This window comes from Chelon labrosus, assembly GCF_963514085.1.
Source record: "Chelon labrosus genome assembly, chromosome: 2".
NCBI lineage: Eukaryota > Metazoa > Chordata > Actinopteri > Mugiliformes > Mugilidae > Chelon > Chelon labrosus.
The window spans coordinates 6,940,356-6,965,128 of record NC_140338.1 but is presented as its reverse complement, the minus strand read 5'-3'; the positions used below and the strand labels follow the sequence as shown (position 1 = coordinate 6,965,128).

The window sequence follows — 24,773 nt, the reverse complement described above, 5'->3', positions numbered from 1 at the left end:
TTAACTGAAGCCTGTACTCCCCTGCAGGTTTTAAAAATATGACTCAGCTGAACTTGATGTGGAATAATGTCTTTTGTGGGTGTTGAACTACCATAGTGAACTGCATTATATTTAAGCTATTCGCTCACAAATGAAAAGACATATTCAATTTAGATATAGATTCAACTGCATGCTATATGCAATCTAATGCTGTTTGGCATCCATAAGTGCAGATAGCAGCAGGTACAACATTAAACTACTATAACTATTACTACCAGCACTATATTTTACAGTAGGTTTCTTTTTTTTGTGAGATATTTGTGATCTGTAGGAGCACTTTCTACAAACTTTGGTAAAAGTATTTGGTTGTGCCTGCTCTGTTGAAGAAGGAAAGCATTAAAGGATAAGGAGTGAAAGATATTCAGCAAAGCAGGTGGAGGTTTTAGGAAGAGCTGCTTACGGAGAGACAGTGCCTCTCGAAGCAATACATTTGAAACTGACGCCAGAAACCAAATCTAACCGTTCAATAATGGACTCAAGTGTGAAGATTCCTCCACTGTAGCCTACCGCTGGACGACCGCACCGCACGCGTGACAGGAGTAGTTCATCTTCTTCCAGGGAATGTAGCTGGGTCGTGCGACATTCCTCAGCCCCGGGATGCGGTTCTTTTGAGTCCCCCTGCAAATTGTCTCTGCAACAGAGTGACTTTTCTCAACTCCGGCGTGCACCGCTCCCCATTTTAACCTTGTGCTTGTTCTCTCCTGCATCGTGCACACCGAGCTCCCACTGCAGGCCTTAATGCTCGATTTCCCTTGTTTTTGTCTTGTTGTTTTGTTTTTTTATATTACATTCAATGTGGTCAGTGTCTGTAATTGCAAATATGTTCATCAGAGCACCACAGATCGTGACGTGCATGCATGATGATAAAAATAAAACAGAGGCTATACTAATAATGTCATTACCTGCAGTCACACCGTTTCTGCTGTGCATGTCTTTTTATGTGTCAACACTGATTTTATAAATTTTAAATAAAACCCGTATTGTCTCAAGCTGCATCCAGAGTTCAACCTCCACTGTATCAGTGACCTAAATGAGAAACTGAAGTAATGCACTTGACTTATTCCAATACAAGTATGCCTTTAAATGATATGTCTGTAATAATGCATTCTAAAAATCAAAAGTCTTTTAGGACTTAGACCACATTGTAGGTTTGTTGTAGTGGATAAAAACAGACATTTTTTTATTTTTTATTTTTTCCACAGCTTTTATTCACAAGCAGAGTTGACAGCATGGCGAGGTGTGCTGTGGCTCCACCTGTAGGCCATTTCCGCTCGTTACAACATCACCCCACCAAGTTGGTTCACATGTTTTTGTTTTTTTTTTTTTATTTCTTAGCAGGGGTAAAGGCCAGGCCATCAGGCTCAGTGATGTAAAACGGACTTCATTTTACTCAGAAACTAGCAAAAGGCCCAGCTCTATTTGATCTTGATGCCGACGACCCTCGCGCCACCGCCGATGGCGAAGTACTGGTACTTGACGTCTCCCAGGCGGTTGGGGAAGTTCATCATGTGGCCATCGGGAAGCTTGATGTAGAACTGCTCGTTGTTGAAGTTGATGTAAAACTGAGGGAGAGAGAGAGATAGAGATAGAGAGGGACAGGCACAATTTATCTTTCTGTTAAAAAAAAAAGAAAAAGAAAAGATTGTGCATCTAAAAGGAACTACTAAAGTGGCGTTTTTAACACAGAACAATGCCCCACAGAGGACGTTACAGCTAGGGCTTATCTCTCTTCCATGGCAGCTATTAAGTTTTATGAGCCTATAAACCCTCACATATTCATCTGTGGACCCTGTAGCGTTGGTGAAACTCATTATGACTTTTGGACTTGGACCAAATGAGCCTGCAACAAAATATTCTGTCAAAAGTAAATGTGTGTGAGCCGTGCCCACGGTTACAATTGTTAAGCCTTTGTTGTGTGGCAGCACCATTTACGTTGCCCATCTATCAATTTTGGTGTTTTGAGATATAGTGATTGTGCACAAAGTCATAGCACAGATGAAGTCCGTTATACATTTTCCATTATTGTGCACTTGAAGCCTCAGAAGCATGTGTGCATAAAGGTTTAATTTCTCACACTGAACTTTGAATCTTAATGTCGGCTGGTTTCTAATAAATCAGACTAAGAGATTTTCAGATTGCAAATACTTCCCCATTGCGGCACCAACACACCTTGCATTCCTCCCCACGTGAGAAAGGGAAGTGTCCCTCTCGCTCCTCTTGACCCCAGGAACCCCCAGACAAAGAGTTGCACACGATGGTGTTGGAGTCCCCCTCATGGTCGAAGCGGGGGTTGAAGTGCATGGCGATGTTGTCGGGGTCGTGGCCGATGTTGAGGGAGAAGCTGCAGCGGGGCGAGAACGGGGAGCGCAGAGGTCATGAGTTGGCGGCGGCGCGTGCAGCGACAAGAAAAGGGGAAGAGGCGGACGAGGCCTGCCTCGCCGGACGCCACTTCCCCCACGAGTGAACTGAATCTGCGTCTATAAAAGCTGAACTGTATGAGGCAGAGAAACGGTTCGGCTCAGTTTGAGGGGGACTTACGAGCAGCAGTCATCCTTGGGCTTGATGCGGACCTTGAACTCCTGGCCCTCCTTGAATGACATCTCCTTGACTTTCTGCAGAGGGAAATGACAGAGAGGAATATTTCAGGTAAATGGGGGGATTTTTGCATTGAAATGAAAATATAGACCTTCACTGCGGTGACGTGTGCTTTACACATTTCAGATTACATTTCATTTTAGGAAATGCAGCCAAACGTGTGGCGTGAAACCCCGCAACGAGATAAAAATGATCTGTGCAGTTCTTATCTCGGCTGTCGATGATCAACCAGGATGAGCGGAGTACCCCGGGCTGTAAAAGTACCGAAACGGGAAGGGCGCCGTGTTTGCTCGTTGACATGCGGTCATCATATAGAGACAGTAAAATAATAAAAGGGACGCCCACACAGGGACCTTCTGCTGCGGCTCAGCAAACACTATACACCCCAGGCACCTATACGGTACCCCCCCAGGGAGCCCCGGTTTGTGTGCTCATATGACGATTATAGAAAACTAGAAAACCTAATAAGACGCCAGAGATTGATTTCAAATATTTGCACTCTGGCAACTCAACGCGGAACACCAGGAAATTTTCGTTAAAGTTGGTTGAGTTTGTTCAACGAATCAATAAAGCAATAAATTCCATCCACTTCCTATCTGTGTGCTCAGCATCACCTGAGATGTGGACTCCAACATGCTGGCCCCTACGTGTCCCACACACCCATAGAAACCTTGGTCCATGTCAGATTAGTACTGGTTTATCATTGACTGCACAGGCAGGTGTTAAAGTTATACGTGATCAAATACTGTGGGCATTTAAAGTATTTTAACAGTAGTTTGTGTTCCCAGACTACTGTCCGAGTATTATACCTTATAATATGTCTATATAAAATAGGCTTCCTTAGGATTTACTGTAAGACTTGAATTACTGAGCAGGTTATTTGATACCAAGAAGTGTTATTCATTATAGTTGAGAGCAAAGTTGATTTTTTCTTTCTTAACTGGACATAAACCACACAGGCAATGAGAATATTCAAGGAAACAATGACTCCTGACTGAATGTCAATGATTTACTACAAAACTACATGTACAAGTAAAAAAAGAAGAGGTAGAAAACTTGCAAAAAGTGATTTCTGTCAAGCATTCAACGCCTTTACAATACCTGGAGCTGTACTGATTGCGGAGAATCTCACACAAACCTCTGCGTAGTGCTCCGCGTTGACCTTTTTGACATTCAACGCTCACCTTTAACATGTGTGGACATTTGTTTGATCGCTTCACGGGCAGTTTGACAAGATCTGCTGTATCGCCGCTATGCACGCATCACGTCTTCTGTGCATTTACAGTGGAATATTGAACATCTAAGTTTCAAAGTCAGATTTTGAAAGCGAGGCCGAGTAAATCAGTGTTAGTGTAAAAAAAATAAAAAAATAAAAAAAAGTAACAGCAAAGATAACAAATGCATTTGATTGCCCGCGTGAAGGTTGAAGACTGAATGAACGCTTCCCTTTACTTACCATCTTGCCTGTCTTTGGTGGGTTGCGTCTCCCTCGAGTGACAAACGGGCAGCTGTACTCAGGTGAGCGGTTTTTATAGCCCTGGTGACGCTGGGGGCAATAATCGTTGTAATTCATTAACAGGTCGACGACAGTTGCCTATCAACACATTTTAAGAAATTGCCCTGCTTCAGTGACTAAAAACTAAAAATGCCTTTTTATTTTTCCAACACACAATGATGCTTCCCTTATGAGTTTTGATGCATATCATTGCAAAATATCTATTGAATTGTAGAAAAGAGACGGAGTGTCTATTCATCACAGTGTCTTACTTTTCACTAAAAAGATTTTGTTATGATAGATAGAATATAGATGATAGATAGATAGATAGCCTGCCTGATCATCTTCTCCTGCCCCGGCACACCACAGGACAGAACGCTGACGACCACACACTGACAAAAAATAAATCCCCAGGAGCTTCTTGCAGATGTTAAAGGATCTTAGCCTCCTCCAAAAGTACATCCTAGCACATCGGGCTATTAAAAACCTCTGTGCTGGTCCTTGCTTTGTGTCCTGTGATGGTTCTGACACCTTCCCAGACTTCCCTCATGTTGTTCTCTCTCAGCTTCTGCTCCACTTTCCTCCTGTAGCAGTCTTTTTGTACAACTAAGGGGGAATCCAGGAACAGAATCGTGCAGCTTGTGAGATGAATCATGATAAATAAACGCAAAGATGTAGTATTTATTAATATTTTAACTAATAACTATATTGTTAATGTTATATTTTAAAGATAAAATGCATTACAAATTCATAATTTCTCTTTGAGAACGTGGTGGAAGAAGCCTAAAATAGTATATTTGATTAATATTTCTTTATACATGCATTATTACTGTAACAAATAAGCAAATAATGTTAAAAAAAAAAAAAAAAAAAAACATTTAAGAAACCAAATTCTGAAAGTAGGTCATGGGTTTCAGGCTTTCACCCTTCACCCCGAGCAACATGCTGACCGCTTCTGTCTGTTGTGTTGTACTTTGTTGGAGTGGGCGTGGTTTGTGCAGTCCAGCCAATAGCGTGGCTCGATTTCATGGTGGGCGTGAGCAGCCAACGAAGCCAACCAGAATAAACAACTAGCTTGTCAGCTAGCTAACAACTTCTGGTATGGTTTTATTTGACTAGATATTTAACTATCTAACTCCATTTAGATGTAGAGCACTTTTAAAATGTACCTGCCATTTTACGTCCGTGGCGATATATTAAAGTTCTTAATTTTCTGTTGTGAGTGGAACATAGCATAAGAGCAAGTTCGATGTTTAGTTAGCTTTAGCTTTAGCTAGCAGGCTCCAGTAGCCCAACTTTCTGCCTCAGCCAGTGGAGCTTAGAAAATAACAAGAGTTCGTCTGTTTATTTTTTTTTTCTCATTTTGCATTGTTCGTCCTCTTAGAAATGGCGTCGTTAACGGCGACGGATCCGCTGACGTGCCCGAGCTCGATACCGGCGGCAGAGTCCGTAGTGCCCGCTTGCATGTTTGCACCGGACCGGGGATGTGACGAGGATCCATCCGGCGGAGAGGGCTTCGAAGACGGCGAGGGTACAAACGGAGAGGCCGCGGGTCATTTAGACTTAAGCAGCAAGGTGGGCCTCACTGTGAATTGTCGCTAGCGACGTTTAGTTTTCTTTTTTTGAATGTTGCATCCGTGCATACTTTTGCTTCGACTCTGTAAACGAATGCTGTGCAGAGACGTTGCAAGACTCTACCTGCACACAGCGCTTTTTTTTTTTTTTGTGCTGGCTGTGCAAAACGCCAGAAAGTGACACGTATGTAACTGCATCCAGCTGGCAGGCTGCTACACCACATGGGGTGCACTTGAACTGTCTCTGCAAACTAGTGAAAAGATCAGCCTCATGCATCAGACCCAATAAGCAAAACCAAAAGTTTGATTTGCAAGAGCAAACAGTTTTAAAAACCTGATGACTTGTTAAAGCGCAGACTTTCAAGACACTCACCAAAGATTCAGTTTGTGCAGCTCGGTGTTTTTCCCTGGCTGACCTTTCCGAGTCTTTCTTTTGTTCCTCACCTTTCAGGTGGTCCTCGTTAGTCCAACAGGAGAACAGTACGATTCACTGCTGCGACACCTGAGGGAGCGGATAGATGAGGGCTGCGGAGAGACCATCTACGTGTTGGGGATGGGCTCAGGTAAGAGTAAATAGCCTTGGAGGACGTTAAGGAGAGCGCCTTCATTTCAGCACGCAACTGGTCAAAGCAGCTGAGATGTTTGGTTACACTTAGTTCTGCAGATTGAAATGAGTTGCCTCGCTGGGTGAGCATGTTCTGACGGATCATTCGTCCTCATCTGTCGCGAGATGCATGCAGCCTTGAGTTATATTTCCAACCGTGCTGTGACGAGAAGGCGAACGTCTGTGTCACAGTTGTCAAAAGTTTCAGGAGATTTAACAGCAGCGCTTCCTAGTCCGACATCTTCCTCAACACTCAGCCGAGTAACGTAATCGTGATCCACCAGAGGGGAAAAAAGAGTCCGCTTTATCTGCGACTTGTCGAGACAGAAACGCTGAATACTTGTCGTTATGCTGATGGAAAAGAATACTAATAAAATAAAACACTTAATGAAATAGTTATTAAATCTTAATTGATGCAAAAACAGCCAAAAATCCACAGAGATACAAAGATACAGAGATAGTGTAAATAAGATGAAATGCCACGATCTTTTATGGTTATAAGTGATGACTATGTTCATGTATCTTGAACGTTAGTTTATTTTGGGGCCTGGTGCATCAAAGGCTTCAGTCTGGCTTGGTAAGAAAGTTATCTTTTCTGTCCTCTGGTGTCTGTTGTGAATAGTTCCCATAGATGGCACCAAAGACTTTTAATACTTCTGCAGGCGCGTTGATCTTAGAATAAACTTAGAAAAATCTGCTAATATGCTGAGGAAGGGGAGTGATTATCTAATACTTCATCTGACCTCCAGAAAATACCTGTTGTTCCGTTTGCACAGGCTTATGTTTTCTCACGTACGTATCACTTGTCGGGGGAAGTGTTTTTCCGGTTATATTGAGGTAAAAGTGACACCACCGTCGTGCAGCGGCAGAGCCGTCACTCCTGACAGCTGTGCCTCCCAGGCAGCTAATCCCGTTTGTTTAGTTTTCACTCTGAAACCTTCTCTCCACCCACAAACCGGAGGGCCTTTTGTCGGCAGCCGGGGTTATTTTTTGCCTGTTACAGCAACATGTCTGACCTCTGTGGCCTGTTGAGGGCGAGAGGGGGTCAGAGTTGATGTGTGAAAGGGGTGTCATTTATCCCCGCTCAGCACAGGGACTGCCACTTGTTCAGTACTTACATACTGTATGTTTTGTATTCATGGATGTTGGACAAGCAGCTGTCTGGCCCTTTGACCCGGCTTGTTGGTTTTGTTCCTCAGTCTTGTACAACATGACTTTGTGACCAGCGAGCAGTAGAGTTTTATTGTGGTGTTTACGTACTTTAACAATACAATAACTGACGGTGAGCAAGTGTAGGCTATGTGGTGCACAAATGTGTCTTTGGAAATGTACAGTTACATAAAGTTATACAGTATCTTGCTGTTTTAGGAGTTTGTCTTCATTGCGGCCACAGGTCATCTCATCTCTGCGCACCGACTCTCGTCTTTCACATACACCACCTGTTTCTTTTTCTTTTTGGCTCAATGCAAAGTCTGCTTCCAGCGTGGAATTTGACTTAGACTCATGCTGCCTTCCAGGAAGCTGGGATGTCGGATTTATCCCACTTGAAGTGTACTAGATGCGACCTCAAAGCGTTCCAAGAGAGCAAAGTTGAGCATAAACCAGAGGTTGCGCTACACTTTTTCGTTGTCTGTCATTTTGACTGACGGGGTCATAAAAATCCCATCATCATAATCTATTTTTACCCGTCACTTTATTTTTTTTAAATGATAATAAAGACATATTCAATAGCATACTTTTTTTCAGAACAGTATTGACTTTAAATGGTAACAAAAAAAAAAACTTTCGGCTGCCGACAGTCAGTGCTGCCGACACGTCTTGTCCGTACTCGGAACGGGACTGCTAGCGTAAACAGCTCTTAGACGGTACCGTAGGGTTGAAGTGCTTCGGTGGTATGCTAATTCCATTTTGGTATAGACGTAGCAATATATACTGCGTAGACATAGACAAGTTCCGCGATGTTTGGAACGCAAACTGTGATGAGAGACAAGAGCCGATTAATAACGTCACTCGCCACCAAGTGGTCAGGGCTGTGAATTGCAATCTGACAAAATGACGGATGGCCTTCAGATTTTTCCGTCACGTTTAAAAAAAACAAAAAAAAACGGTCAATAACGGAAAATATTCGGTTAACGTGACCCCGGCATAAACAACAAACACAGAAACTGAGGGTTTCCCAAAGTTTTTCCACCAGCAATGGGCAATATACTTCTCTCTGTGCTGAAAGCTAGCGGTAGACGCTCAGCAAACCTCCTCTGTTTTTATCAGACTCGTTTGTTGTTTTTTTAACTTTAGGCTACACTTCATCCAATAACTTTATGCAGAGACATTATAGCGACATATCCTCTCGCAAAAGTCATGTTGTGTAATATGATGATTTCTAGTATGACCAAAAAAAAAAACCAGATAAATGCATTTTATAGTCTAGTAAATTATGTTTCAGCCTTCACGGCGTGCATCTCCATGGGCGCCGCCATTGTTCTGTGACGTCAGGCTGCTGCATCTCAGTGAAGTCGGGGTAGATCGACTTGCCCTGACTTCGCCAGAAGGACCTCCGGCTTCAAGTGGCATTTCAGAGCACTTTTCTTAGTAGGAAGTCGGAAATTTCAGAGCTCCCCGTTTTATGGAACGCAGCATTAGACTAAGACTTAGATAAACTTTATTGATCTACAAGGGAAATTGCTTGGTCACAGTAGCTTAGTTGCGCATAAAAGAAACACTCTTAAGAACCACAAGTAAAAGAAATAGTGCAATAGAAGTCCATTAACATGAATAAAATGGAGTTATCTGCTACAGAAAGGTGAGTTGTTGTACAGCTGGACTGAGAATGGTATCTGTATTCCGCATCAAAGTAATTTTCCCTTCCTTTTTTAACTTCCTTCCCCTCTCCGTGTAGATGGAGGGGACTACGGTCTGGATGAGAAGGACATGGAGGCGTCGGTAGCCACGGTGCAGTCGCTGTGCGAACAGATCGAGGCCGACCTAATCCTTCTGAGGGAACGGACGGACACCGGCGGGAAGATTCTAGACTACCTCATCCGCCGGCGCGTGGGCGAGCAGGATTTCTTGGAAGTCAGGTATGAGAAGCAGTTCAGGAAAAAAAAACAAAAGGGGGGATGTGTACTTTTATCTACTTGATTATCTACTGTTTATGGCGTCCGCGAGCATGGCACTCATGGTCAGGCTCGGCTCGCGCTCAAATGTTCCTCGAACGTGTGAATAGCTGTTGCGTTATATGGAGTACACATGAGTGTTGAGTTCAGAAAAAAGTAAATGTGGATCTTTAGAGCTGTGTGAAGAGGGTGAGGCTCGCAGCTAAAGTTTGTGATCTCAGGAAGAACGGCGTCTTGAATTGTTGTTGACCGTGTTGTGCGTGGGCGCGGTTGTGTGCTGTTGAACTGAGGGCATGTTGCAATAAAAGAAAAAAACAAAAAGAAGATGAAAGTTTGTCTCGCTGTTTGCTCTGGACGTGCAACAGATAAATGATAGTCTAACATCTAAAACATTTTCCATTGGCACGTGAGCTACCGTGCCAATCGCGTTATTTGGGCACCCCTATCCTGGAAGGTTTTGTATCTACTCTTTGCTGTAAGAGTTTTGTCGCTCTGCCATCCAGTATTGTTAGTGCCATCTAATGTCATTTCATTCATTCATTCATCTTGTAACCGCTTGTCCTGTGAAGGGTCGTGGGGTCTGCTGGAGCCTATCCCAGCTGTCATCAGGGGAGCTGCACACCTACGGCCAATTTAGAATCACCAATTAACCTAATGAGCATGTCTTTGGTCAGTTGAAGGAAGCTGGAGTACCCGGAGAGATGAGTGCTAACCACCACGCCACTGTGCCGCCCATGCCATTTCAATTCACGACAGATTCACATCAGACATCCTGGATTCCATCAGAACTCAACTAATTTATTTTGGTTTCCTCTGACTAAAGGATGCCAATATTCGTCCATGTTCTTTGGCTTAAACGGGAGCGGTGGTATTTTTCTCGCACACCTCCATCCGTAGAGGCTGTATCGTGTATTATCCTCCCGACGCTCTCGTCGTTTTTGAAAGACTGCCGCTGCTCCAACTGTGTTTGAGCTCACGTTCAGCTGCCCACAGATGTCTTCCGTCTTTCTAAAGTCTTGCAGCCTGGTTGTGTATTTTGTTCAGGCAGTTCCTCACCATGCAGCGCCATGTTGACCTAGACCCAACCCAAACCATTACTGAGGCTGCTGCAGTGTTTACAGATCCTTTTTTATAATGTTGTTCATGCAGTAAATCAAAAAATCCACATGCAAACGCTTTTATTGCTGATTTATCACCGTGAAGTTACACCTGATATCACATAAACTTTAGCTAAACAAATGCTCTTAAAAGTGGCATGAAATAACTTGTACATTCACCGATCAGGCATAACATTATGACCACCTTCCTAATATTGTGTAGGTCTCCCTTGTGCCTCCAAAACAGTTGTGACTCAGTAGAGAATGGAAATGGACCTTCTGAGGGTGTCCTGTGGTGTCTGGTAACAGGATGTTGTTAGTAGGAGGGGCTTTGGGTCCTATGGGTCAGAGGATGGTCCTCTGTGGATCATCCCACAGATAATTGATCAGTTTGGGATAGGGATGCACTGAAAATTTTTGGCCGAAAACCGAAAATTGCTGCGGTTTGTTGCTTGCACGTGTTGTTTCAGTGATAAAAGTCCGAAAATTTTCGGCCGAAAACCGAAAATGCACTTTTGGCCATTTTCGGACGAAAATTTGTCGCCGAAACAACATAGCCGAAACAGGATGTTGTGATGATGCAAGCAACAACTGCAGCAATTTTTCGGCCGAAAATTTTCGGATCCCACTAGATCCCATCTAGTTTGGGATCTAGTATATTCTTTGCATGTGCCTGTGTCAGGCTGCATCCTGCTGGGGATGGCTGCTGCCATCAAGGAGTGTCATTGCTATGGGGTGGTTGGTGCCTGGTCTGGTCCAGGTGGGTGCTACACGTCGATGTAACACTGAATTGTCACAAGATGGTTAATGTTTGTTTACTTTCACTGTCAGTGGTTTTAATGTTATGGCTGATCGATGTATACTGTCTCAAAAGATATGTCTATAAAGCAGCGGTAAAAATGAAATTGACTGAAGTGGGTTGAACAAATGACATTCTTGTTTGTGGCGGTGGCAGTGCGTGCTTTATTACAGCGCAGCCTCTTGTTGTTTCTGGTTTTCCTAATGGCTGTATTTTATTTTGACATGTCCTCTCCATCTGATTGTTTGTGTCATCTCGATTTCATTTGTGTTCGCTTTGATTTAGTGCGCTGAAAGTTTATTTGAAATTTGATTTAATTTAAGTCTCGGTTTTTCTCAGGCTATATGTTCACTTCCAGCAACGTTCAATTTCGTTTTGTTTTTTTTCTCCTTCAACCAAATAACTATAACACAAGAACAGGAACAGACAAATAAATCAATGATGTATCCGTCTGCATTTCCTCACTCATTCGTGTTCTCTTATCTTGCCTTCAGAGTGGCGGTCGTGGGGAATGTGGACGCTGGAAAGAGCACCCTGCTGGGAGTGTTGACCCACGGGGAACTGGACAACGGCAGAGGCTTCGCTCGCCAGAAGCTCTTCAGACACAAACATGAAATGGAGAGCGGCAGGACCAGCAGCGTGGGGAACGATATCCTGGGCTTTGACCAGGAAGGACAGGTGAGCTTGAGTCTGAACGGGCTCATGGAATGCAAAAATTGAGAAGAAGGGTTATCTAGTTTATTTTTTTCTACTCTATTCTGTTTTTTTTATTCCTCTCACGTAGTCTGTTCTCTGTCCACCTTTTGTTTCTTTAGGTGGTGAACAAGCCAGACAGCCACGGCGGGGGTCTGGACTGGACCAAGATCTGTGAGAAATCCTCAAAGGTCATCACCTTTATCGATCTGGCTGGCCACGAGAAGTATCTCAAGACTACCGTGTTTGGCATGACGGGACACCTACCCGACTTCTGCATGCTCATGGTGAGAGAACCAAGCGTGTGTGTGGTTGTGCGGCAGTTGTACAAAGAAAAAGTTTGTGAAAAATGATGTGGATATTTACTACCAAAACTGAAAACCCTATAAAGTTTTCCATTTGTGTTCGTATTTAACTCACTGTCCTCTTTTAATCCTAGGTCGGCAGTAACGCTGGCATCGTTGGCATGACGAAGGAGCATCTGGGTCTGGCTCTGGCCCTAAATGTACCAGTGTTTGTAGTGGTTACAAAAATAGACATGTGTCCAGCCAACATCCTGCAAGGTAAAGAGACAAATACACCTATCAGCCACAGCATTAAAACCACTGACAGGAGAAGTAAATAACATCGACCATCTTGTGACAATTCAGTGTTCTGCTTTGAAACTTTTGGAGCTGGCATTCATTTATGTGGACGCTTTAGGAACAACTAAAAAAAACATGAAGAACAGAACAAGGTGTTGACCTAACCTTCAAATTCAGTTGATCTCAAACTGATCAAGTACCTGTGGGATGATCCACAGAGACCCCTCCCTTCAACCCATAGGACCCAAAGGACAGGATTAGATGTTACAATCCCCAAAACACATTTAGAGGCCCTGTTCAACTGAGAAACTCTAATAAACCTATAGTCGTGATATGACGCTTAACCTACAATCTTAATAAACTAAGTAAATGCTGCTGGCTTGTATGGCCCGCTCAGCAGCAGACGCTAATTCAAACCTTGTGAAATATAAGCTAACCAAATGCTGCTGGCTCGCTTAACCTACAATCTAAATTAACTAAGTAAATGCTGCTGGCTTGTAGGCCCACAGAGCAGCAGAGGATAATTCGAACCTTGTGAAATATAAGCTAACCTAACACTGCTGGCTTGTATGGCCCGCTCAGCAGCTAACCATAGCTACCAAGCAACATGAAGACATCAGGAACCTGGCCTGAACAACAGCAGTTTGCAGCATGTCATTGGGGTTTTCAATTGGGCACCTCCCTTCTCCGATGCTTCGTTAAGTTAGGCCCACGACACCGCGAGAAGGCTTAACAGTGACTTCCAGCGTCCTGGAGTCACCCCCCTCCACACTGCCACTCACCATTCAGTGTCTATCAACAACTAATATTTCAATCATTAGCCTAGTCCTTTTATGAACCACGGGCCAAACAAACAAATCTACCATGGTTCGCCCCGTTGATGCGGACTGAACCACGTAACAAACAAACAAATTACGTAACAAACAAACAAATCTACCATGGTTCGCCCCGTTGATGCAGACTGAACCACGAACTAAACCGACCACATCTAACATGATTTGCAAACATACTAAAGTCACGCAGCCATCCTTACCTTTAGCTAGTTCCCCAGCTGGCATGCTTCCTACGTACCCATAGCCACTCGCTCGCTCTCTCTGCTGCCCGACACTAACAGCATTCTGTTGCCAGACACCACAGGACACCCTGTTAAAGTTCCCATATAACCAGACTGCAAAGACAGTGAATGGTCAATGAGAATAATGCAACACAGTCATAACATATGCGCCATTCTGTTGTTAGAGACAGCTTGTAGACACTAATTCTTTCTATCTACGACTGTGCGTTAATGATGTCAAGTAAAGGTTTGTGGCAGTCAACATTTACCATAGACATCTCCCTGGGAAGGAAATGAATGATACCACCACAACTGCTGGAGGTGTTTTAATGTGAATCCACAGGAGAAATGACAGAGGAAGTAGACGGTCAAATAAACAAAGAAAATGGGTGTAATTAAGAAAATGGCAATTCTCCTTGGTAAAATACAAGTAAATGTGCTTGAAAACGCAGGGAGTCCCTGGTAAAAAGCTTGTTTCTACTCCATAAATTCACCTCATTACGACACCCACATGTCTGTTATGTTGTTCTGTGTGTTACCAGACTGTGTGACATCTGTTGTTTTGGTTCTGAGAAACACTCATCACGTGTTTGTGTGTGTTTCTTTTTCTTTTTCTGCAGAAACGCTAAAATTATTACAACGGTTATTAAAGTCGCCAGGATGCAGGAAAATCCCAGTGCTGGTGCAGAACAAGGACGACGTCATCGTCACAGCCTCCAACTTCAGCTCTGAGAGGTAGGTCCAGAGAGGAGGTGGGCGGGAGGATGTGGAGACACGAGTTCTCCTTCAGTCTGGTTCGTCTTTTTCTTTTTGGGCAAAGAAAGAGAAAGCTGACAAAAAAGATGGACATATTATAAATGGATTAAACAGTACTGCAGTTAATAAAAATCTATTCCTGAGTGGTATTCCTATCCACCCAGTACCAGAGCTGACCTTTTACCCACTTTTACCACCAAGTCAAATCCAGACCGCCCCAATCCATTAATTCAAGTTCTGCTACATGACCCATGATTTAACACAGCGGCTACACAGTCGTTTATGATAAATTGCCTAATTTTTACTTGCGCAACAGGCCAGAAAACATTATGCAAAAACGAATGTGTAATCATAGCCTTTTGCTTAAAGCACACAAAACATAATGCAGGGTAGCTTCTTCACATTAGCTCATGACTTGCTTTTATTAAACTGAATTGAACTGAAACCAGCTTACAATGTGGATGGATCAATGGGACCAGAAACTATAATAATTATAAATTGAATAATACTTTCTCAAAGGTTCTTTTAAATTGTGTCAAATGAAGGTCACTTAATATGACTTAATAGGCTCATTGGAGTATTACAGCATCATATAGTGGCCTATGATGTGTACGAGCATGAACTGATATCATAATTAATTATATTTTGGCTGATTAGGAATAGTATAATTAGATATACATCGATCAGGCATAACATTATGACCACCTTCCTAATATTGTGTAGGTCTCCCAAAACAGTTGTGACTCATCAGAGAATGGACATGGGCCTTCTGAGGGTGTCCTGTTGTGTCTGGCAACAGGATGTTGTTAGTGGGGGGCCTTTGAGGGGAGGGGCCTCTGTGGATCCCACAGATGCTTGATCAGTTTGGGATCTAGTGAATTTGGAGGCCAGAATCCTACTGGGGATGGCTGCTGCCATCGAGGAGTGTCATTGCTATGGGGTGGGGGTGCCTGGTCTGGTCTAGGTGGGTGCTACATGTCTAAGTAACATCCACATGAATGAATGCCAGGTCCAAAAGTTTCCCAGCAGAACATTGCATTGTCACAAGATGGTTATTGTCATTTTCGCCTCCTGTCAGTGGTCATAATGTTGTGGCTGATTGGTATATGTTTTCTTTTTTATTGAGAACAATGCCTCTTTGGCACCAAGGGAAAAAGCTAAAGAGAATGGCTGTGGGTTGTGACTGGTGCAACAACGTGCTGTGTTATCAGTGGTTTTAATGTTGGGGCTGATCAATGCGTATTCAGGGTTGAAAGTTGGTCCACAAAACTGAAATTAAAATGGAAATAGTGCAATAAAAAAATTACTGCTTGATATTAGGTGTTAAAAATACTGCACATTATTTATTTTTTTGGTAATTCTTGCTGTTTCTAGGTCTGGACATAGAAGTTTTTGTCAGTTAAGTTGAAAAACTAAGCCTCTACAACAAAATATAGAAAATTCTTACTAGCCAAAAAGCTGATTTTCCATCCCTTTGTTTTGTGCATCTACAGTTACTAGTAGAGCTATTTTGTGATTGAGCATCTACAATTTGGTACATAGATATACATTCAGAGGCATCACAATACTCATATTTATATTTTAACTACCCCTCCCCCCTCCCAGGAACACGAGTAGAGTTAATTTTCAGGTGCATATTTACTTCTTGCTCTAGATGGAAGTGTTGCCAAGTGACTGTATTCACTGCTGTGCTGGTAATTCATTTAACTCCCCTGAAATCTAACATTTTAATTTAGCTACCCACAACGCTCTAGCAAATAGTGCACACGGGCATGTCCACATCGGTTGTCTGAAGTGTATCATCTGATTAGAACCGTGTATTCCTGACTGGGTTGCCATATTTCTTTGCTCAGTTGCTTGCATGTTCCCCCAGTCTCCAGTTGCCTGGATCATCACTGACTTCTTTGTGGCGTGTGTCGTGCACTGCATTATATCACCTTGCTAGAGCTTAACAGAAACAAGAGCAAAAGTTTAATGCTGTTGATATTTTCTAATACAGTAGTATACGTTAACACTATGATATTACCCAAGCGTAGGCGGTGTTGTTCATATTTTAGGCTTTGTGGGACAGGCACGTATATCCCTTTCTTTTCTTCCTGCACCTTCAGTTTGCTCGAAATATCAAGTGTTAAGTCCCTTTTGTGTAAATATTCATGAGCTGGTTTGCTAATCCCTTCAGGGAGTCTGACTTTCCACCCACTGGGAGGTCAGATGTGTTGGCTAAGTAGCAGTTTCCTCGAGCGCTTAGAGCTTAAAAGTCTTGCCGAAGCCCATTTAGGTACATATTTGCTGACTCTCTGGCTGGAAGTTCAAACATGTAATTTATTTATTGGCCTTTGACACTTAAATGTCTTTGTCTTGTAAATTACAGTGTTGCTGAAACAAAATTTCAAAGAAAAGATTTTTTTAAACCGTTCTACTTCTCTTCTTTTCCAACTCCCTCCTTCTCTTAGGATGTGTCCAATTTTCCAGATCTCAAATGTGACAGGGGAGAACATGGACCTGCTGAAGATGTTCTTGAACCTCCTCTCACCGAGGACCACCTATAGCAATGACGAGCCTGCAGAGTTCCAAATTGATGACACTTACTCTGTACCGGTAAGAAACCAAACACAGATGTTGAATAGTTTTCATTTAGCATTTTAACAATTAAATGTGTTTGCTGAAAGCGGCAACTAAACCAAAGACTATTGTTGTCAAATGTCCAGATGCTAAGGTCTAGCCCAGAGGGGAGACAGTAGTCATTTAAAGGCTGTTACATACACTGCGAGAAGCCAGAAATTTGTTCTCGCAGCCATCGTTGGGGAGTTCTCGCAGCTTTTTCTCAACACATCAATTGAATGTGTTTGCTGAAAGTGGCAACTAAACCAAAGAGAATAGTTGACAAAGGTCCAGATGCTAAGGTCAAGCATAGAGGGGAGAAAATAGTTGTTTAAAGGCTGTTACATACTCCGCGAGAAGCAAGAAATTTGTTCTCGCAGCCATCGTTGGGGAGTTCTCGCAGCTTTTTCTTGACACATCAACCGGGCAGAACTTTCTTCTCATGTGGTGTCCGACAACTAACCTTGGAAGTGGGTGTGGTTAATGCGGAAATGCTAGTGGCCACTCTGTGAGCTTCCAGATAATATTCGTAGTGTGACCACTAATCTCTCCTGGGTAGAGATCGGCATACTCTGTGTGGGCGCATGCTGAATGAATGGTGTGATCCGATGGACGGACACGGTCGTCAAAACGACTGGTCGACATCCGAAAAATTGAGAAAAGTGCCTTTGATCCTCCATCTCCCGCATCTCCCACAATGCTTAGCGCATGTGACGTATGCTGCAGTGGGAGGGGCCCAGAGATCGAGACTTCAGTTTCTTGTGAAGTAAAAATGACCTGGCCAAAACGAACTTTGCTCTTGTTCTTGCCCAACTCGAGAACAAGAAAAAAAATTTTCGCTTCTCACTAAGTATATAAGACTCTTAAGACTCTGCTGTTGCAGGTTGCTACTGAAGCTTGTCACATACTCCGCAAGAAGCAAGACATTTGTTCTCGCTCCTTGGGCTGCAAGAACGAGAACAAAATTCGTTCTGGCCATGTCATTTATACTCAACAAGAAACTCAAGTGCCGAACTCTGTGGAAATCCTCATAGGGCCCTCCCACTGCAGCATGTGTCACAGACGGACAACGAGAGCCACTTTTTTTTATTATTTTCAGATGTCGGCCAGTCGTTTTGACGAATATGTCCGTCGGATCACGCCGTTCATTCAGCATGCACACACACGCAATATGCCGATCTCTACCCAGGAGAGATTAGCGGTCACACTGCGAATATTAGCATCTGGCAGCCCACAGAGTGGCATATCTAGCATTTCTGCTTTTCCGCTTTAACCACACCCACTTCAATTTCTTGGACACCACACGAAATCCAAGTTCTGCTCGGTTGATGTGTCAAGAATAAGCTGGGAGAACTCCCAAACGGGGGCTGCGAGGAAAAAAATGACGTCACGTCTCGCTTCTCGCGGAGTATGTAACAGCCTTGATGCAAAAGCCGACGTGTCTGTCAGCAGCTGTTGTGTCGTGTCAAAAAATGGGAAACAAGTGATCCGAGTGTGTGCACTCACTGTCAAGAGCCCGTGTATATAAATGTGCATGTGGGTGTAGAGACGTAACAGTGACAGTATTTTTTATTTGCACATCTAGGCTGCCACTGCAGAGCAGAATATAAAACAAGGGCATTCTGTACATTGCCACAACACATTATATTAAAAGCAGGCAGTTGCCATAGTGTTGAAAATAGATACAGGGAGGTAGTACTTTGCTGAATGTGAAAAGAAGATCGTATATGTGGTGTGAAAATTTATGAAAAGGTGTGAAGTTCCATTTCTTGAACTATTTACATTTATATAGAAAGTATTAAGAAAAATGCATCATTTGTTGGAAAGTTGGTGAGTGTCTTGAGTGCACTCTCAGGACTACTATTGAGGACACATAAGGACTGCCTCTATGGACAATAAAAGCACTCTAACCTTATATTGGCCTTTTCTTGCCAGGGTGTGGGCACAGTAGTTTCAGGCACTACATTACGTGGGTTGATACGGCTCAACGACACGCTGCTCTTAGGCCCGGACCCGCTCGGCACCTTCATGCCCATCACCGTCAAGTCCATCCACCGTAAGAGGATGCCTGTCAAGGAGGTTCGCGGGGGCCAGACGGCCTCCTTCGCCCTCAAAAAGGTCTGTAAGGGAACCGTTTGACCTGTAAAGAATAATGTAATCCCTTTCATCTGTTGCACAGCCAGCGAATAGACAACTTGACACAGTGTTTTGAAAACTTGTCAAAATTATTCAGAAACTTTTTGGATGTGATATGCATGTGAATTAGTTTCCCAACTTTATAATCAGTTTTATAATACATGCAAATCCCAACGAGTCGGAGCAGGTAGTGTTCTGGCTCCAATTCTGTTTTGTTTTTACTATTCCCCAAGCTTCATTTTTTATTTTTTTTCCTTCCCTTTTGCTCCTGTTGTTTTTCTGTGTGTTGTCTCAGATCAAACGATCTTCCATAAGGAAAGGAATGGTGATGGTTTCCCCAAAGCTGATGCCACAGGCCACTTGGGAATTCGAGGCTGAGATTTTGGTGCTACATCATCCAACCACAATATCTCCAAGATACCAGGCCATGGGTTAGTGACAGCTCACAATCTAATGCATCTAACACTGATATGTTCCTAGTTTGTATATCTTCTTTGACGTATTCCAATCTTTAGGCTTGGACACACAAAAAGGGCAATGAAGCCCAACTTTGACCACACCTGACATGGTCCATGTCTGAATTGGATGCTTGCACTTGAACAAACTGCAGACTACAGCGTCCTGCACCTGCTTGAGTGGAAGTTACTCTCCATGACAGAAGATTCCAGAAGTTGGTAGTCATCGTTCAAAAGGGAAATCGGAAGAGCTAGGTCAAGCTAGGTCAAGCTAGGTCAAGCTAGGTCAAGCTAGGTCAAGCTAGGTCAAGCTAGGTCCAGATAGGACCAGATAGGACCAGATAGGAAGCAAGGCAGAGCTCAAACCCGTTGTACAGAGCTGGCCTCTCCTGATACTACATCCAGAGGATCATGCAGTTGTGAAAATATTTGCGTCACACAGACACTACTAAAGCAAGTTTCTGATGGGTAACACCTAGGGATGTCCCGATCAGGTTTTTTTGACCCCGAGTCCGAGTCCGAGTCATTTGATTTTGAGTATCTGCCGATACCGAGTCCCGATCCGATCCGAAGTGACGTCATGCCGCATACGTTGTTTCTGTGTGGAGTTGAGACGGTCTGACTCTGTACCACCACATAACAGCAAATACTAAGCTGTTATTTTTCCCATTTGTTTTGAAATATTATAGATCTGATAAAAACAAATAATGAGAATAAATATAAATATATATATATCCCTGATCGGGATGTAACGTCCGATTCCGATCGAGTCTGAAACCACGTGATCGACCCCGATTTCCGATCACGTGATCGGATCGGGACATCCCTAGTAACACCCACAGATGTTCCTATTTAAACCCAGACTCCCCACCAGTCCTTTACAACTGAAAAAGCTACTCGGTTGAAACGTCTTCAAGAAACATCTACAAGTCCAGTTGCCTTACTTTAACATTTTTGGACGTACTGTAATGTTCAGATAAGAACTGAAGGACCTCCAGTGTGTGCCTGTGAGAGATATCTCTCTCACTGACAGGCTCCTCCACTGATTCAACAAACCGAATCTGCTGTAAAAACCACGATTACGATGTTTGCTTGGTGTGTCATGGCCCTTTTGATATGACCAGTCAAATATTTCACTACATTTTGTGCGCAGTTGCACTCTCTTGCTCTGAAAACTAGATTACCATGAAAAGAAATCTCACTAATAGAAACTTGGTCTCTCTTTTTCCATTTCATTAGTCCACTGTGGCAGCATCAGGCAAACAGCCACAATCCTGACAATGAACAAAGACTGTCTAAGGACAGGGGACAAGGCCACGGTCCACTTTCGCTTCATCAAGACCCCAGAGTACCTGCACTGCGACCAGAAGCTGGTGTTCAGGGAAGGACGCACAAAAGCTGTAGGCACCATCACCAAGGTACTGGAGCTTACAATTACTTTTTTATTTTAGCGTCATATCAGATTTTGTTTAATGCGTGTTATAACTTACACGGACCGGGTTTGCAATTTCAGCTTCTCCAGTCAGTGATGACCCAGGCAGCTAAGGCCCAGCAGTCGAAGACTCAGGCCAAGAAAACATTTAAAGACCCCAATGAGGAGGCTGGATCAGCACCACGGCCTTCTAGTCCTACAGCGGCACAGCTACCAGTGAGTAAAACAGAGCCCAACCTTTACATTTTAACTGAGCTAATAGTAGTTGATCCTTATACCCTCTTATATTATTGAATAGATATGATACTTGTTGTTTGTTGAGTATCATTTATTTATGTCATTTTGCTTAGTTTTGTGTCATTTGTGCATGTAAAGTGTTGGAGTTGAAGTCATTTAAAATGCTCCTTACACCCTTACTTCCTACTTTTGACTTCCTTTCAAACTCTGTCCCTTATCCCTGTCAGTTTATTTCTCCTCTTTACACAAGATTTCTTCCAAATCACCTTTCATTTGCCTTCTCGCCCAGCCCCCAGCCCCCGTCCTCCATCTCATCCTGTTCTCCCTCTCTGGCTCTTTTGCTCTTTGTTCTCTTTCCTTCGATTTTAACACTTTACTTTCCTGCTGTTATCTCCCTCCCTCCCTCTCTCCCTGTCTTGGCATGCTGCGTCAGACAGTGACAGAGGAGGAGGCTGTCTGTAAAGATGGCAACAAAGAAAACAAGGTAAAGAGGTTTCCATGGACTGATGCTGGCATCTCCTTGAGCTTGGATGTTTTTTTTTTTTCTGTTGTTGTTTTGTTCACTTTTTCTAGGCATATGTGTTTCCTGAGCATGCCTACTTATTTTCAGTGCATTCAACTTTACACTGATCAGCCACAACATTAGGACCACTGACAGAAGAAGTGAATGACATTGACCATCTTGTGACGATACAGTGTCTCGCTGGGAAACTTTTGGACCTGGTATTCATTGGTGTGGATGTTACATGTAGCACCCACCTAGACCAGACCAGGCACCCCCACCCCATAGCAATGCCACTCCTTGATGGCAGCAGCCATCCCCAGCAGGATGCAGCCTGACACAGGCACACACACAAACAGTTTAGGAACAACTAAAAAAAAACATAAAAAACAGCACAAGGTGTTGACCTGGTCTCCAAATTCACTCAAGTATCTGTGGGATAATCCTCAGAGGCCCCTCCCCTCGACCCACAGGACCCAAAGGCCCCCCCACTGACAACATTCTGTTGTCAGACACCACAGGACACCCTCAGAAGGCCCATGTCCACTCTTTGATGAGTCACAACTGTTTTGGAGGCACGAGGGAGACCTACACAATATTAGGAAGGTGGTCATAATGTTATGCCTAATCGGTGTATGTTTCACGTTTCATATGCCGACTGCTGAACTGGAGCCCAGTGGTTTTTGATTAATAAACTGTTAGGGTTAGGGTTAAATAGAATAACAGTTTTCCCCTGATTGTCCTTTAAGCATTCACAGTACTCTGATTTGAAATCCTACTACTTTATTACTGATCTTGTGTTTTTTCCAGCACTAAAATTCTTACTTAAGAATTTAACTTGCATTTTTGTATTTTGGTGTATATCTGCCAGGGTTGTCTGCAGTGTATTAGAGTGGAGGTGTTCCACCCAAACTAAAATGAAGACCACATTTGCTAGATGAAATGATTATACTTTAATTATACGTAACTATAACCTGCCGGGGAAAAAAGAAAGAAAGTTAAACAATGAGGAAATTCTATTCGTTTCATTACCCACACTTAAAAACAATCCTTGGATAAACCCTGAAGTGCTACCTTTTAATTATTAATTTAATTCCTTCCTTCCTTTCAAAACTTTACCCCCGTCTTTAGCCTCTTAATCTTTTTAGCTGAAGGCATGGATAAGTTCCCCTTTCTAAGAAATGCATCTGAAGTTGTGGACCCAGCCAACGTCACCTGCCGTCTTCAGGTTGTTTTGCACGACAGCTGGCTCACTCTGGCGTTTTTGTCCGTCTGCAGCTCAAGTCGGGAGGAGGAGGTCGCAGGAGAGGCGGTCAGAGACATCGAGGGAAAGGCCTGAATGGCGCGTCAATGTCGACGCCGATGCCAGCGGGTGCAGCAGGCACAGCCTAAAAACACAACCACGGGCTTCACGTTGGTTCGCCGTCGTCGTCATCGTCATCCTCTCACAGGTAGGAAAGGTGACTGTGCGACCCTCTGCTGTTTGTACAAAGACAGGCCAGTTATGCCATTTCCTTTAATAATATGAAACGATAAAAAACGAGGATTTAATTTTTTTCACTTGAAGTCAGTTCAAAGGTTTTTGGTGTAATCAGTCGTGGGCTGCTGAAACGTTTTTATTTGGTTGGAGTTCCGGTGCATTAACAATTGGTAGATACATGATATAACCCCTTTCTATTTTAATACAGATGTTTTTTTCGGGGTGTTTGCCTTCCAGCAGGGGCATATCAGTCACTTTTCCTTTCCTGTCACACGCCTCAGCATTATTATTTTTTTTTCTGTTGCTCTTTTCCTTTCCTCCCGTTCCTTTCCTCATTCTACATCCTTGTGATCTCTTGTACCTTACGTACGTACGCCACATAGCTCTGCCCACTGTTATGGTTCCAGTAGATTTGACGCTCCACAGAGGGAGGAAAAAATAAGATTATTTCCCAATTTTAATAACAACATTGGAAGAGAAACGATTGGATCAAGTGTTTACATGATTCCCTCTTTAATCTGATTTGCAAATTCCTTCCTATCAGGCCACTTCTGTTCTGCCTGAGGAGGTCGCACGAGGTATTGGTGTTGTGGTTTATTCTGATTATTATTAGTAGAATACTAGTGTCCATGTGAACATAGCCAGTAAGACTGGACACTGATAACGTTTCATTGCAGTTTTACTAAACTGAGTTCAGGAAACTGAGGGAGAAGGTGAATTATCCAGTTTTAACATGCTACTTTTTCCTCTGGTTGATGGGAAGTATCTGCGGACGATAACAAAATACTTCAAAGGCCTCTTAAACAAAAAGCATTTGTCAATTTTTTTTACCAATTTAATGCAAACGTCGCCAAACGCCAAGGAAGAACGTATTTCAAATCTCTATATTCGGAAGCACACGATCTCTTTGTATTATGAAGGAGCGAGTCGAAGCTAATTTCAAAGCCAGACACAGAGAAACAGTATTTTTGTATAGTAAATACTATACCAGTAATTCATACGGATATTTCTATATGATTCAGTTTTGTTAACTGGAGAGCTGAAGAACTCATCTCATATAAAGCGTCTAATAAGCTAACACAAACCACCGATCAGTTTCACGTAAAGGGAGCTAAAAGAAAAAAAAAATATAAGCTTTTGTTTGCTACACCTCTTTTCCGCTGCTTTTCCCTCCAAGATGTGTGTTTCACATTGAAAAGGTGATTAAACTACGTTCGTTATTCTCCAAGTTTTTCGATCTCCTCTCATATACATCTATTTTCAATGCCGGTCCGTCTCGTTTGAGAGTCTCAGACTCTCTCGGACAAACAGAACTGTCAGAATAATTCTCCTTTTGTTTTTTGTTTTCCCCCCACCTATTGATCTTACCGAGGGTGCATGGATTTATTTTTGAAAAGACACATTTCGTGTGTATGTATGTACAAAATGCAAGTTGTGCAGAAGAACCAAGGATAAAAAAAAAGGATGCCATTTAAATTAAGTGGTGCCAGTTTGTGTTGTAAATCCTTTTAAATAAAAGATGTTATA

The 24,773-nt window shown here is 43.0% G+C and overlaps 2 protein-coding genes across 5 annotated transcripts; one reads left to right on the top strand and one right to left on the bottom strand.

The window, feature by feature from the left end:
* Positions 1 to 840: 840 nt before the first annotated feature.
* lgals2b (lectin, galactoside-binding, soluble, 2b) lies at positions 841 to 6,149 on the bottom strand. Of its 3 annotated transcripts, none has more exons than XM_084559677.1 (5): positions 6,077 to 6,149; positions 4,091 to 4,180; positions 2,578 to 2,651; positions 2,209 to 2,380; positions 841 to 1,601 (listed from the first exon to the last, which is right to left on the bottom strand). In XM_084559677.1, exons 2-5 carry the CDS (start codon positions 4,091 to 4,093, stop codon positions 1,455 to 1,457), a joined length of 396 nt encoding a protein of 131 aa, XP_084415803.1. In that variant the 5' UTR covers positions 4,094 to 4,180; positions 6,077 to 6,149; the 3' UTR covers positions 841 to 1,454. The 3 variants fall into 3 exon arrangements, with proteins under 3 accessions (XP_084415803.1, XP_084415802.1, XP_084415804.1); XM_084559676.1 differs by lacking the exon at positions 6,077 to 6,149 and adding an exon at positions 4,617 to 4,804; XM_084559678.1 differs by lacking the exon at positions 4,091 to 4,180 and having other exon boundaries at positions 6,077 to 6,104.
* gtpbp1l (GTP binding protein 1, like) lies at positions 5,177 to 24,773 on the top strand. Of its 2 annotated transcripts, XM_084559656.1 has the most exons (14): positions 5,177 to 5,228; positions 5,514 to 5,704; positions 6,155 to 6,266; positions 9,204 to 9,384; positions 11,811 to 11,994; positions 12,132 to 12,296; positions 12,449 to 12,572; positions 14,268 to 14,382; positions 16,857 to 17,001; positions 18,940 to 19,122; positions 19,436 to 19,571; positions 20,835 to 21,013; positions 21,109 to 21,243; positions 23,045 to 24,773. In XM_084559656.1, the coding sequence occupies exons 2-14, from the start codon at positions 5,516 to 5,518 to the stop codon at positions 23,156 to 23,158; spliced, it is 1,962 nt and encodes a 653-aa protein (XP_084415782.1). In that variant the 5' UTR covers positions 5,177 to 5,228; positions 5,514 to 5,515; the 3' UTR covers positions 23,159 to 24,773. The 2 variants fall into 2 exon arrangements, with proteins under 2 accessions (XP_084415782.1, XP_084415783.1); XM_084559657.1 differs by lacking the exon at positions 5,177 to 5,228 and having other exon boundaries at positions 5,270 to 5,704.